The 16,071-nt window shown below is 42.3% G+C and overlaps 1 protein-coding gene across 2 annotated transcripts in view; it reads right to left on the bottom strand.

The window, feature by feature from the left end:
- The window catches only part of PREX2 (phosphatidylinositol-3,4,5-trisphosphate dependent Rac exchange factor 2), a 235,549-nt gene that overhangs the window by 83,483 nt on the left and 135,995 nt on the right, over positions 1-16,071 (bottom strand). For both annotated transcript variants that reach the window (XM_032470041.1, XM_032470042.1), the window contains 4 exons: positions 9,661-9,880; positions 8,764-8,971; positions 2,891-3,070; positions 490-584 (listed from right to left, as the gene is read on the bottom strand). In XM_032470041.1, the coding sequence (XP_032325932.1) occupies positions 490-584; positions 2,891-3,070; positions 8,764-8,971; positions 9,661-9,880 (703 nt within the window). The remainder of the gene's footprint in view (positions 1-489; positions 585-2,890; positions 3,071-8,763; positions 8,972-9,660; positions 9,881-16,071) is intronic.

The following is a 16,071-nucleotide window of genomic DNA, read 5'->3' as shown; positions in this document are numbered from 1 at the left end:
CCTAATTGGATGAAAGGTCTTTGTTCTTAACACACACAAAATACAATGTTTATAAGCGATTTATATCAATCGGTGGTTTTCTCATCACCCCTTACCCCATCACCGGCATGTAAGGCTAGCTCAGGTGCCCCTGCTGTCTTAAAATCCTGTTTCAAAGCCTGTCCCCCCTCCTCATACAACCAGCAATGCCTAATGTGCTAGTAAAACTGGTTTCCTGTGTACGTCTCATCCTTCAGAGCACCACAGAAAGATCATTAAAAATCACAAATTGATATAAAAATGAGTCTGTTTCTCTCATCTTTTAAAAAAATCACTCTTTGTGTTGTGTTGGTAATGGGACTGGGAAACTGACTTTATCAAGCACACAAAACTGAGACGTGGTGCGTGCGGCCGCCGAGAACGGCTGATGGAAGGGAGACACGCGTTCGGAGCAAACAGACCGATCCCTCAGGCCCGCGTGGACGAGCGCTCGTCCTGCGCCGCACGCACCTGAGTCCATTTCGTCGCTGTGGAAGTAGGAGCTGCACTGGCTGCTGCAGATGCTGGTGAAGGAGGCGACGGAATTCCTGTTGCTGTTGCAGTCGCTGAAAAGAACGAGGTCTGTGTCACTTCCACAGTGCCTCTGCCAGAGTTTCCCTGCCACCTCTTACCGGATAAACTCACTGTGCCACAGTTAAATTTATGAATATGTTTTACAGAAATTTACGAGAAAGATAAATTTGTTCAACTCGCATTTTACCTTATTTTTTTTTTTTAAAAAAAGGACTTTAAGTTCAATCGTGTTTCAAATTTTCTTAAGTCATACAATCTAATCCTAAAGGAACTTTTGAAATGCATAGTTATTTATAGGAGTCAAACCAAACTTCAGAGTCATCACAATCCATTGGCTGTCCTATGCCTGTAGCCAGTTTACTGAGAGACAAAGTCCTGTTTCATGATCTCTGCCTCTCAAGAGAGCCTTCCTGGTAACTTAAATCACAACTTATCAACTGCACTCTGACCTCCCCCAGGCAGGGGTGGCACCTTGTGTCCACCCCTGCGCCCAGTACAGGACGTCGCAGCAGGTAACTGCTCAGTAATGGTGAAGGTCAGAGGACAGAAAGTTTGAAATGTTTGCGTGTGAGTCTGGGCACATGACAGATTTCAGAAATTGTGCAGGAGACAAAATTTTTTTTTCCCCTCTCAGAATAAGTAAAAAGGACTTATTTAAATTTAAATTTATATTTAAAATTTCTCTTTCACCCTAGAGGGAGACTGAGAGTAATTTTAATTATCTGACAACCAGAATTTGAGGTAAGAAAGTATTTTTAGAGCTGTAATTTCCATTGGGGAGAAACCACAGGTTCTTAAGAAAGAGCACACAGGTCTCCTTAGAAGCTAAAAGTAAATGAAACGGTCAAAGTTGTTAATCTGTTTTAAATGTTATTAAATTGCTACTGAATAATTAACTCATACATTCATTAAAATTCTTTTCACACAGAAATTGGAATAGTGGAGTGGTTAACAGAGAAACAGACCACTTGATTTCACAGGTAAATTATGTAACTCCCGGGGGCCTCAGTTTCCTTAGAAGTAAAATGCAGTTAATATCAGAACCTGCCCCAGAGGGCTGTATAGGAATTACGTGAAATCATCCTCTTTTCCCCAACGTGTCTGGTAAAAATACGTTTTTAATGTTAGCTATTAGTTGTGCTAAATATCTCTGATGAAACAACTTTGATTGAATGATAATTACTCAGTGTCTTTTCATCGTAAAACACTGTATAATAAATAAATAAGAGTGAGTAAGAGAGGTTTTGTCGGCAGTGAATGTAGATAAAATGGGAGATGCTGAAGCTGCACACGGAGCAAATGAGTCCTCAGTGAGGTTCCGGGTGACACAGGATTCAAAGGAGAAAGCGCACCTTCGATGAATGAAGTTCACTGGAGGAGCCGTCATTTGGGAGCCTGGTAAGACGATGATCACAGAGCTTGGAGGGAAGGTGTCATGGGATGAATTGCACCCCCCACACACACACTCACATGTTGAAGTCCAACACTCAGTTTCCAAGGATGGGACCTGATCTGGAGTCAGGGTCCTTACAGAGGTGATCAAGTTAAAATGAGGTCATTAGTGGGGGCGGGAATCCAACATGGCAGGTGTCCTCATAAGAAGGGAAATCTGGACACAGAAACAAGGTCAGCGGGAAAAGGACGTGAAGAGACAGAGGGAAAGGACGGCCACCTACGAGCCAAAAAGAGAGACCTGGGACAGAGCCTTCCTTCCCAGGCCTCAGAAAGAACCAACCCTGCTGACCCCTGGATTCCGGACTCCAGCCCGAGAACTGCAGGATAATAAGTAAACAAATTTCAACTCAAGCCACCTGTTCCTGGTACTTTGTTAACAACAGCCTTACCAAAATTGTACGGAAGGCGGGCAAGGGAAGAAAAAAGGCACAGAGCTGGTCACAGAGGCGAGCAAATGAAATCAGTCCAATTTGCTTGCAACGTGGAATATAAGAAGAAAGAAGAGAAACAAGACAAAAAGAGCCCCTATTACCACCCAGTAATCAGAAACAGACATTGCAGGAAACTGTTAATAAAGGTACAATTTGCTTATTTGCCATGCGTGTTACACAATCCATAAGAGAACAACGAATCTCCCAAAGTAGCTCCACCCAGCTGGAGGGAAAAATGCCTTTTCCAAATTACTCAGATTATAAAAGGGAAGAATTTGAAAGACTGTAATGTGTCACTATGCTCTGTCTGGGGATGGTAACAGCCAGCAGTGATTTTGTGGGAGTAACAAGCAAAACAAAACAGTCAAAAAAAAATTTCAAGACCTTTGTGGAAAACACAGAATCACACTTGACTTTGGTGATGAGATGAGTTGAAGGAACTCATGAATTACCTGTACGAGTCTCTGTTGCTGATGGTGTCATGACCTGAATCCTCCTGCTCATCTCCTGCCATGTTAAAGCAGACGCGTTTGCTGTTTCTCTCTCCCTTCTCGTTGTCACTGTCTGTCGGTACTATGCCCTCTGATGCCTTACGGTCTAATTTAGGAGAATATGTTATCGAAGACAGAAGGCTGCAACGGGATATGGAAGAAAAAAAAAACCAGAAGTGCACATGTTCACAGTGGCAGCTACAGGTAAGTGCCTTGTTTGTTGAATAGGATGGGCTCGCAAAGATTTCCAGAGTGCTTCTTCTATGTCTCCCCCGAAATTACTGTCTTATTGCATAAAGAGCCTGTCATACAAAGCTCACTCGTTCCTCTCCAGGTAAGTAACAGGAACAGCACACAATTTCGACGAGAGAGCTGCGTTCAAATCCAGGCTGTGTCACCCTAGCAAAATGATGACAGTTCTCTTTGACATCTATGAAAGGTGGGCAATGAGAACATCTGGTCCACAGAGCTGCCTTGAGAACAAAATGCAGGTGTATTCCTGGTACACTACGGGCATCCCCTTGCTCCCCAGCCACTGTCACCGCTGTCACCACTGTCACCACCACATGACAATACTTGGGGAAGTGTAAAGCACCATCCAGATGTTAAAACAAACACTAAATGTGCTTAAATCTCCTCACGGGCTCGTCTTGAGACATTCAAAGCCCCTTTACCCCCCTGCCTTGAGTTTCCCCCAGGCTGTCTCAGTTTCTCAGGGAGACTATCATGTTGTCACACCTTTCTCACACTCATGCAGGCAGGACTGTGATCCTAAGACACTAAACAGAGTCACACACTAGGTGAGGCCAGGAGGCGGCAGAGGCTAACCCTGTATCATCCACAATCCAGTCGTGATGAAACATCGTGAATCTGCCCAGATGAAAAGCTCTTCCACGGGGCTCACAGCTAACACACAGACGTTCAGACTCTGAACTGGCATAAAACTTGATTCCAACCCTGCGTAGCACCGATTCTAGACTTGACTTGGCCGTAAAAGGATTCTTATGAGAACTGTCTAACTCAAAATTACACAAATATAGGATCCGTCTTTACTATCAAATAGGGTGCCATAAAATTTGCAACATGAAGTAAACCACATCTGAACAAAAGGGCCCGTGCATGGCTTCTCCAGCCAACAACCACCTTCTCATTTACCAAATACCGCTGACATCCTGTTGCAGTCAGCAGCACATATGCCCATATCCTGACACTCATTCTTCCACAGCAATGTTGTGTTTGTTTGATTTCAAGACCACGGAAGTGTCTTTTATCTCTTATTTTTATCCCGTAACATCAAATCCAGTGCAGTGCATTGTGTAAATACTTGTCAAGTGATTTCACTAACTAATCAAACACATTTACTGTACCACACATTGTCTTTGGTGCTGTGCATACAGCAGTTGACAAAACAAACAAAAGCCCCCACTTTCTTGGAGCTTAAATTCTACTGCGTGGAAACAAACAATAAACAAATAAACTCCATATATATCACATGGTGACACATGTTAAGGAGGAAAAAAAAAAAGGGAAGGAAGCCAGGGCTGCAATTTCAAATAATGTAGTCAGGTCAGGTCAGGTCTCACGGCAAGATGATGCCTGAATATTTCGGCATCTTATAGTTTTTACACACCTGGGAAAACCTGGGAGCTGTGCGACATTGCTCAAGGCCTTGCAAAGATATGAATTATTTTCAACACAGTTTTTCTATTTGGAAAGATATTTTTATGTCTCATAAGACAGACTGGGTATTTACTCCCTCCCTCCACCCGAAAGATTAAAGCATTAGATTAACTCCAATTACCCAAGCTGCACACTGCACAGACGGATGAACTCCGCATACCAAAGAGGAAAGAGATGCAGGCGTTCTCATTCTGCACGGACTCCTCTGTGCTTTCTGTATCTTTTAAATTAAAAATCATGGGGCTCAGCATAAACATTTTTTTCAAAGTTACATGAGTGGGGTTCACACATTGGCTTTTCATTTTAAACAGCTGCAGTCATGCTTGCACTGACCCTGTGGGAACAATCGTTAGGCTGACCAAAAAAAAAAAACCAAAAAGCTAGAAAAACAGTATTTCTGACACCATGTTTTTGCTTAAAATTTCCAGATTCTTAAAAGCAATAATACAGCATAAACCTTAATATTTGTCCACATGGAAATATCTTCCTTTACTTTTGGTCGTTTACTGGTGTTAAGCCTCCCTCCAATGGCTTACAGGTCCACTGGTTCTGAATTAACATCCCGAGCTGCCTGCCTGTCCAGGTCAATCTGCGCCTCATGCAACTGATGAATGCAGAGTTTTGTATGTGGTGTGGTGGATCGCATCTACCTGTGTGTTTACTGTTAAATGGAGATGTAAATATTGTCACCATCACCATCGCTAACATTTGTTGAGCTCCTATGCCAGTCGCGATGCTGTGTACTTAACAGCCAGTAATTCATTCACTCTCTAAACCCCCTTATGAAGTAGATAGCATTACTGCTATCATCATCACCACTATTATTATTATCCTCATTTTAGAGATGGGGTGAGACACACTCACATACATTTACTTTGCAAACGAAGCAGAACACCCGCTCTCTGCATATCACCCACAAACTCTGGAGGGCAGAAGCAGGTCATTAGTGTTGCCCACACAGCCCAGCTCTCTGGGCCACATCCCCCCGTGAGGTAGGAACGACCAAACTAAGTTGGAGGTGTCTGTGACACAGCCTAGCCTTTCATAACCCAACTCACAGAAGGACTGTGAGAATGAAAGAAGTCAGGGCATTTAATACCGTAACTATGCCCGGCACATAAGCCCCTATAATACAGTATAATTTTTATGAAACTGCACCCACTTTTTATACATTTACCAGCAAAACGCTTGGGAAAGCCTCAAAGGTAATTCCACCACCACCCTGCCACTCCCCCTGGTCGCTAACTGTCCTACAATGTGTTTTGTTCATCACTCAATCCTGGGGCATCTAGCACCTGCAAAAGAGAGCCTGTTCTCAAATTTCCTGTCTTCAGTACCCTTTATTCACTTCCTCCCTCTGAGAACACGCTAACCCTGTAGTTTAAAGCCCTTTCTGAGGTCTTGGATTCTCCATGAATTGTTTTTCCCTTTATTCAGGTCTAGTACCCATGCGTCAGTAACCAGAAAACAGCCCACTAAAGGGCACAAGTATTCAGCTTCCCCAGATGAAACAGGAACCACAGGGTCTAGATTAAATCCATAACATCACCTTATCTCCTTTCCTGGACAGCAAATCTGTCTCTGGTTCTATGTTTGCATCTGAACACAGTAGGGGGATTTAGTGGAATGCCTTGCGTTAAAGGCAATTTAATTCCAGGAGAAGTGTTCCCAAGTGACAGGGAACCAGGACATCATGTGAAGACAAGCTGGCCACCAGGCCCTTCACAGAAATGAATGACTTCCAGAAAGGCTAGCAATGAGATGTCATGAGGCAATTCTCTTAAAACTTGGCGACGCATCTGAGATCTGAGTCTCCACTCTGCAGAGGCGTTGATGCCGGACCAAGAATAATTACTACATGGTGAGAAAATTGTTTGGTAACTAGCTTTTTAAATAATTTGTCAAGCTTGGCTGCACTGCAGCGTCTCTGAATGCAGCAATGGGGAATCCAGGCCCTTGGACAACTGCACAGTTTTAAGAGATTATACTTCACATTGAATCATATGAAACATTTTTATATTTAGAATTAAATTATATGGTGCACACAGAGAAGACCAAGGAAATTTCTCAAATCATTTGCTCATTTCACATTCACGTTCCTAATAAACACGCACAGCTGGTGAAGGCTTTCAGAACAACAGGGCAGGGACATCGTAAGCAAAAATAGGTAATCGCTTTAAGTAGTTTGGTTAATAAAAATAGCTTAACCCCTGTTCTGAAACTAGTGATTTCAATATAAAGTATTTTAAACCAAGTAAAGGGAGCCTCTTGGTGCTAACCATTTTCTTGAAAATATATCTACATTAGCTGAACTTTAAAAAAAAGTTGATAAATTAACAAAGACAGCCCAAGTCTGGACAACTGCCAGGCAGCATTGGGCAATCAGCGCATTAGAGACCTGGTTTCCGTGGCAGTTTCACTCAGGCTCATCAATAATCCTGCCACGGACAAAGGACTCATCTGAAACAGGAATAATAACTCTTGGTTTAACTGGGAGTATGGGATTGGTCCAGATGTTCTCCTGAAATCCCTCTGAGAGCTAGGATGCATGATTCAACACCACTACCTACTGCCTCTTTAATAAAGAGTCTTCCTCCTGAACATTTCCAGATACTTCAAGGGAAAAAAGAAACTAGTTTCTGTAATAGAACATAACATATAATAAAATCAATTTATTAATAAATACAGCAAAATGTAATGCCCTAAAGTATTAAATTTTCTGTCACAAGGTCATTCTAAAACAATTCCAAATATCGTACCATTGCTTAAAAATAGCCACCTGTTTTCTTAGTAACCTCATACTGTTTAAGACTATAAATGGGGCAGTCGCAATACAATATACCAAGTGTTATTAGTAACTTTTAAAAACTAGTGTATTAGGCAAAGGAGAACAGAATTTCAATTCTAAATTAACTCATAAAAATGTTAGAAAGAAATAGCATACTAAACAGTAAGTATTTAAAGATGACCTTAGAACTATGATGCATCTAATACGTTGATTTTGACTGCTAAGTATCAAAGATGTGTAAAGTAAGAGATCACATTAATTAAAGTTCTGTTAGTATGATGTCTAATGATAACAAAGGCTTAGAATAAGTTCTATTTCATGTCAAAACTGAATTATCCATGGAAGTAGGGATGATGTGTGGGAACTAAATAATACACATTTGACAGCAAACTAAATCTGCAACTTCGTGAAGAGAGTACAGTAAAAAGAGGAAAATGGTGTTTAAACCATTTTCAGATTCTACCAACGACAATATATTCAACAATTTCAATCCTTTGAATGATAAGCAAGCATGATGTCAGGCCCTAGGCTGATTGGGTTAGGTATTAATTTTTATAATTTCCACCGCAAACATGTAATTCGTTAGCATGATTCATCCTGTCTGATACATGAGAAACTGAGCTACCTCGTGCCTCATACTGATTTGACTCTGCAGAGCTGCCTTGACTGGATGTGAAGAACCATCACAGACCCTGATGGGGCAAACCATACTACAGAGTCTCGGCAATCCTCCATCAAATTCTTAAACAAGAACCAGAGTTGACCTCTTTGGAAAAATTTTATTCGACTCCCTCCTCTTCTCTGTTCTTAGTAAAAATTTCCAAATTTCTAGCCCAGCTATTTGGGTAATTGCTTAATAAACCATTAATTCAATCAGAAGAGAAAAAAAGGTATTAGTCGTGGGTCCACGGGATGCATGATTTATGATTTTGCTTGTACTCATTCAACAAGTACAGTAAAGATTTGTTCCTACTTTACATTTTTCATAAATACCTATTGAGTGCATATCCACCAAAGATTGTGTCCTGGTCTGTAAAAGATACAAGGAAATCCCCATACACAGCTCATACGCTTTCAATCATATTGTTCAGTTTGACTTTTGCACACTGAGACTTCATTCGTGTTTTCCATAAGACAGGATTTTGTTGTTCTATTTCTTAGTATTAAATCCTTCCTTAAAATATAGATCTGTATAATTGCCACGTTTTACCATTTTTCAGGTGTTGGAATGAAGAGGATCTATATGGTCAACAAAAATTCCTACATTTTCAAAAACTAAAGAGAGAACGATGGATGTTCAAAAGCCATTTTTTTCTGCAGCTATTTCATTAGGCACAATTGAAAGTACGATAAATAACATACTTACTCATCGATTTGACAAACACACGTCTCCACCTCCTTCAGTGCAGTCTGAAGCTTGCCCAGCAGTTTCTGATAGATATCTTGGGTTTCTAAGTCTTCTTCCTTCAACAAATACCGGAGGCCGTGCCCATCCTGCCGCCCCAGAGACAGACCTGAAGGGGCCGCCATGGTCGTAATCGTGTGCTGGATGTACACCATGGGGCTCAGTTTCCCTGAGGAGTTAAAGCCATCCCGCAGGAACAGTTATTAGTTTGAACTTACAGTAACAATCCAGTGCAATTCACTTCAGACGTCCAAGCTTACATAAAATAAAATGCCAATCCAATGCTGAATTTAATTCAGGAATTAAGGCTTATGGAGAGTTGTGACTAAAAACCAGGACTACAGTTTGATGCCCCTGTCCCATTGTGATGGTGTGGAACGGTACTCTGCAGCCTTTGAAGCTGCTCCTGCTGATTTTTTTTCACAGTTAGAGCCATTTTAGACGAGCTGCCTAACATACATCATACATGCAAGAAGGCAAAAATAATCATTTTTCTCTGAAGAAAAATTATGAAAATGCATAACTCCATTTTCAGCCTACAAACACTTATGCATAATTATCCAAATGATTAGAGTTGGGGGGGAGGGTATAGCTCAGTGGTAGAGCACATGCTTAGCATGCATGAGGTCCTGGACTCCAACCCTAGCACCTCCACTGAGAAATAAATAAAAATAAAATAAAGAAACCTAATTACCTCCCACTCCCTCCAAAAAAATTATTAGAGTGAGAAATCCTTTCTTTACAAAAATTCAGACTCACTTATACTCCAGGAATCTACCTAATTTCAGGGATGCAGAAAGAGTCATGATTGCCAAAGCTCCTTGTCATAAATTGATAAAGTTTAAAAAGCCAACATACCTTGTTCAGATTTATTTTCCTTATCCTGAGAACCATGCTTTCTACTATCCAGCTGAACTCCAAACGCACTCCCCAGGGAGGTTGACGTTTTGGGATAAGAAACTTCCATCACATTGACATGGCAGTTGGTAGGGCAGAAATCACTGCTGTGCAGTGGGGAGATTTTAGATTTGGCCTGTTTAAAGGTGGGCCAGGCTCTATTCTTTAGCACCCGAGAAAACTGTAAATGAAAGAAGAAATGCAAAGCAGTTGAACACGCAGTGATAATTCAAACATTTCACTCCTGTCATCCGTAGCAAAATCAAAAGAGAATTGAATCATGTCAGCTGGACCAAGTGAAATCAATTACAAGCTGTTAGAAATTAAGTCATTATTTTAAAACCCACATATTCTTAAAAAGGCAAAGCAATATAGGCAGTCAATGCGTAGGGTTCCCTTGAAACTCTGATCACAAGTTAAGTGCTAAAAGACATGAATTCAAGTGATCAATACCACTTACTAGGATGCAAATCCATAGACTCCTAGCAGCTGAGAGTCTCATGGAGAAACCAAATTGGCATCCTAGGACACCAAGGTAGAAGTAGTACTTAAAGAGAGAGAAGAGGGCAGAAGAGGGTAGCTGTCAGGTCAAGGGTAGAAGAAGATAAATTATTCCAAACACTTGTCAGAAGGCCAAGCCAGATCTGAGTCTGTGAGCAGGTTAGACAGCAAGGCACGGGGGTGCTGGCTCCGAACCCCAGGACAATGGGCAGAATCAACTGGACTTCTCTCTGTTCTGACTAATCACTGCTGAGCCTTGGGTCAGGGTCAGCCAGGAGATCTGAGCAGATTCTGCTTCTGTGCCACTGAGAATAAAGCTTTACCCAAGGGTTTCACACAACGTCCCCGGAGAGCCACTCCACTTCTTAAAACCTTGCAATCCAAATCCATGGCCTATACTTGCCATGGTCTATACAGCCACCTGAAGCCTGATCCACAGCCATGGGTGCTGGAAATGGGCTGAAGACATTCTGAAGACGAGAAATGTGCTGGCAGACAGCGTGCTCTGCTGCTGAACTCTGAGCCCTCTCTGCAACCCAAACCTACAATGAGGAAGGCAGTTCTTGTACTGACGGTGGTGGGTGCTGGAGAATACTGATCGCATCGTTCAGTTGTAAACGGCCCCGGAAATGTGGACCTGGTATCCTTGTTAGCAGCCTCGAATGAAACGCTGATCTCACTAATCTACTTTGCAGAAGCTCATAAACAAAGACAAAAGCTCTTTTCTATAAATAAAAACTGCAACTTTGCAATAAAGAATACAAGGCGTGGGCTAGGAATGAGGTGGGATGGGCCATGCTTTACAGCTATTGTGGAAAAAGCATAGCCCAGGCTTATTACCAGGCTTCATTCATTCACTCAGCAATTATATACCGATGGCTCTCTGAACCAGGCGCTGTTCTGGGCATGCTGGCAAACAGTGAATGAACAAAGATTCCTGCCTTCCAGGGGGTTATATTGTAATGAGGAAAGAGGCAAACAACAAACACTGTAAGTCAGTTATATCATGTTAGAAGATGATAAATGCAATTGTGAACACAAGGGAACGGGGTAAAAGGATTGGGAGTTTCAGAGGGCAGGTGAAGAATGAACTGCCAGTTGTAATCGGGTGGTCAGGGCAGGCGTCACTGAGAAGCTGATGTTTAAGCAAAATCTCAAAGGAAGGGAGAGTCGGGAATATGGATGCCTGGAAGAGAAGCCTTCCTGGAGGAGAGGGCATCACTGCAAAAGCCACAAGGATGGTGTGTTCAATGGACGTCAAGAAGATCAATGTGACCAGGGCAGAGAGTGACGGGGAGGGCGGGGGGAGGATGGGACAGATCATGAGGACCTCGGAGCCCAGTGGGAGGACTTAGCTTTTCCTGTGACTGAGATTCACAGACATTCAGAAGAGACTGCATGTGGGCAAGGGTGGAAGCCGGAAGACCACTCACAGGACTGACGCCAGGGGCTCACCCTAGGCTGTCAGTAACAGAGGCAGTGAGAAAAGGCTGCATACTTCGAAGGCAGAGCCGAGAGAATGCTGTGAGAGACAGCGGCGTGACAAACGCATTCAAGGTGTTTAGACAGAGCAATGGGGAGGATGAACCTGACTGCGCAAGAGAGCCCAGCAGGTGTGACAGACGGTGGAGTGGTGGCATCAGGAGCTGATTTTGGACCTGTGACATCTGAGATATGATGAGACCCAAATGGAAAGGTCAAATGGGCCAAGAGACTGAATGAGACCCCCAGGGGGTCGCAAATGGAGACAGAAAAGGAGACCAAATCCTGAGCTGGGGGACTTTGCCACATGAGGGGCTGGAGGGAAAAGGCGGAACGAGCATAGGAGACTGTGAATGAGCCACAAAGAAAAGACAAAACCAGGACAGGCAGTGCCAGCGAAGACTGCTTAAGAGAGCTACCAGGTCAACTGCATCAGACGCTACTAAAGCAAGGACTGTAAGAACGACCGTGAATGAGCTTTGGCCACCAGTGACCTCAGAGAGAGCCAGTTCCCTTACGCAGAGGGACCAGAGCCCCACTTGAGCACGTGGAGAATGAAAGGTGAGTGAGAGAGCAGTCACGGACAGAAGTACGGACAGCAGGTGGAGGTAGCTCTCCTCAGGACAGAGATCGAAGAAATGGAACAGCAGGTAGAGAGGACTGTGGGGGCCAAGGGGAATATTAATTTTTAAATACAGACAGTAAGACATGTATGTATTGACAGGAATAAGTACTTCTTGGAAAAGGAACCTCAGGTTTTTATTGCATCGATAGTTAATTCATGAATTATTATTGAGCATGACAACACATTACATTCAATTACAGTCACGTGACTAAAAGTCAAAAATAATACAAAAGGAGCTGTTATTCTGCAGACAGTCTCCCAGTTCAAGGACGTGTAAAACCCCATTGGCAGGAAGTTGTAAAAACTGTGTATCAGGGAAGGGGACATGGGGAGAGATTTTACCCACAGTTTTCTCAATCCATACATCAGTGTGGGGGATGGTGTGGCATTAATAACTCAGGGTACTTGGAATATTCACAGTAAGACTTAGATTCCTACATGTAACAACAGGAACTCTCTCTTGCAAGCTCATTAAATATTTCTATGGAGGAAGTATCCCCAGTTCCAAAAATAAGCCCAATTAAGAAATTATTTGAAAACAGAAGAATGAATCTAGGATTTTTAAAAAGTTCTCAGGATGACAGAGCGTGAGTGTGTTCCTCCCAACGGGGCACAGTTTTATGTCTGCACCGCCCACGCTTCCTGCCCCACGGACATGAAACGCCAGCGCAGGGTTCATTCAGGTCCCCAGTAAGGTCTGAACTCCGCTGACACATGGGCTGAACAACATCTGTGGCCTGCACGACTGGCCAAAAACTCAAATGTGACGGCAGCAGCCTGACTAGAAACCAGACATCAACTAGCTTCTATTTTTAAAACCGAAAACTTTGAGAGTCAAAATAAAGGAAGGCCCGCCTCCTTGAGATTTTAGTTTCTATGGATACATTTTATTTTATAGGAAGAGAGGTGTTTGAAGCCTTCATCTGGAAGAAAAAGGTGTTGCTAATAGCAGTTTTAAAGTAAATATTAAAATTATGCATTCACAAATGCAATAACTTCTGTCAACATGCGTTTGATACCCAGACGGAGCTGACCCTACATAACATGCTATTATCCTGCGTATCAACATTTTGTTCAAATAGAAAAGATTCTTGAAATATTCTCTGGCTAACCTTGTTTCTCTATTTACTGAGAAAGAGAGCCAATTATTCTAAATACGTTTATGGTCAAGAAGGGATGAGGAAAGGATAGCTTTTAAAGCATTTAAGGCCAAGCTGATGACAAGCTTCTATTTATTTCTAAATTAAAAATCAAATAAGCGAGACAGCATTCCACAGGACTGACAGCTCACCTGCTGCTCGCCAGCTACGTGACTTAAAGCAAATTCTTAATCCCCTTGAGAAAGAAGAGCGATGATGAGAATTCTCCGTACACACGGTTACTTCAAGGCTCAAACGGCAGTAATGTACGTGCGAGAGCTTTTCATACTTCAGTGACAGTCTTTATATCATCTCTCAGCACTGCCCAGTAGGCTGTCCACCTCTGCTTTAAAAGCTTCTCAGGTTCCCAGTTACTCCCAAGGAAACAGAAGACACTTCTCTCTCGCTGGGATGATGTTTGAGAACCCCCAACACTGGGGGAAAAGCCCTGGACTGCAAGCTTGTCATCGCCCACATTATAAGCACCTCAATTTATTGCGAATCATAACCAATAAGTAACACCTTTTTCACTGCTGTAGCCCCATAACCAGCTCACCATAAATTCGTATATATTTTCCTCCTGCAAACAGCTTGAACTGATCTTTGTCTCTCTCCACCCCCAGTGCTTCCACATGAGTCCAAGTCATCATCAACCTGGACTTTTAACAAACAAAGCTTATGATTTATTTATTATGTCACTCCAAAATATCACTGAAAAAAAAAATACAGATTTTGTCAGGTTTCTTCTTTAATTGCATCCAACTCAAACTCTCCTTTCTAGTCCAGGTGGTCCAGGGCCTCAGTAAGGTCGTCTCATTTCTAAGTTCTCAGTTCTCATTTCCTTCCCTTCTGATATCTCTTTTTACTTGAGTGCCATCTCTCCCCCTCTCCCCTCTGACAAAGCTTTCCAATTTACAGCAGCTAGCATCTGCTGACTGTTCAGTCCACAACGATTTCTCCTTTACTGAAATGCAATTGCTCCTGCAGCCAGAACCAAACCAGTCAGCACACAAGCTGTGCAGCACAGTGTCAACTACACGTAAACAAACAGCAACCGGTTTTAGAATAAAAGGGAGCAAGAGTCAAATTCCACTGCTGTTCCCAGCTGTGTGCCTTTGGGCAAGTTAACTGACCACTCTGAGCTTCAGTCATTTTATCAATGAAATGGATAATGTGTCTCACATCACTGTGTTGATAAGATTATACAACACAGGCGAACTGTACAATTCTGCATGCGATGCCTGATACCTGCAGCAGATTGCTCTATAAACCGTTGTGTGCACATAACCACAGGGAGGACCCCCATATAGAGCAGGGTTTGGGTGCCAGCACATTCGGTCGTTCATGGTGGCATCTCTTTGTAGGTTAAGTAGCCAATATTATAATTACTTCCTGTATTTTGACCTTTCTTCCCAAGTAGTTTGTAAGTGGAAGAGGGCAATCTTCCTCAAGCAACTATTGCCTACGTACAAGGTACACATTTAGTAAATATTTCCCTATTCTTCCTGTCCCATCCTGCAACAAATCTGCTCTTGTGAAATTGAGTTTTTGACCTATGCGCTTTCATTAAAAAGTGTATTAAAAATATCTTCCACACAAAACAAGCTGCTGCTTCTTTTACAGGGATATGTGCATGGGCACTGCTCTGACATTTCCTGGTGTTGCCTCTTTGAAATCCAGTGTGAGATATTTCTTTTAGAACTCAGTCCAAGAAAAGCTTTGCTTCTTTTAGGAAACATGTACTTATCATGAGGATGCTGATAAATATGTAATAGGCTGTGTTTCCCTTTTCATTTTGGCCAACAGGAAGCTGAAGGCCAAATATAACATTCCACTTTAGCAAGTAAATAATGTTAGGACCTACTTAACCCAGAACCCTTTTTCCTTGATGCCCTATACCATCTCCTCTAAGACAGCCTTACCTGCAAAGTTACCTGCTAACTTTCCTCCGATATTCATTCTCTCCTTCTTTCTTTTAGTAATAAAATTCCCTGAGTTTTAGTTTGGCTCTTGGATGCCCAGTTTGAGACTACATTTCCCAGTCTCCCTTTCACTAAATGACCAACAGGATGTGAACAGGAGTGATGTGCACAACTTCTGTTGTGCACATCCACTTCCTCTTTCTGCGTTCATTTAGACATGGTGGTGATGAGCCAGCTTTGACTTTGTGGAAGAGGGCAATATCCTAGGGGAGAGAGCAAACATACAGAAGGGTCCCTAGAAGACCATCCAGCTCCCTCTCACCAGACTCCTATCAGCCTGGACTTTCACTGAGAGAGAAATACACTTTCTCTCTTGTTTAAGCCTGTGTTGTCTTGGTCCTTCTTAAAGCAGATGAATCAATACCCTACATAATATCTCTTCTCTCTAATGTTTTGTTTTGGTTTATATATCCTACCTTTTTCTAAGTATATTTCTTTAAGCCACTTCTACTGCTTTTGTTGTTTGAATGGAGAAAAGAAAACAGGAAAAAAAATTTTTGAAAGAGAAATGACACACACACAGTGACAAGTTTGATAACCAGAATCTGCCTGAACCCTGTCATACTTTATATACATCTGTCTCTGAAGTAGAATGATTCTCAATTCAAAGTGTGTTCAAAAGGGGACTACTCATTTGCATTTG

The sequence above is a fragment of the Camelus ferus genome, chromosome 29 (genome assembly GCF_009834535.1).
Source record: "Camelus ferus isolate YT-003-E chromosome 29, BCGSAC_Cfer_1.0, whole genome shotgun sequence".
Lineage (NCBI taxonomy): Eukaryota > Metazoa > Chordata > Mammalia > Artiodactyla > Camelidae > Camelus > Camelus ferus.
Note: the sequence above shows the minus strand (reverse complement) of the source record. Positions and strands in the feature narration are given on the sequence as shown.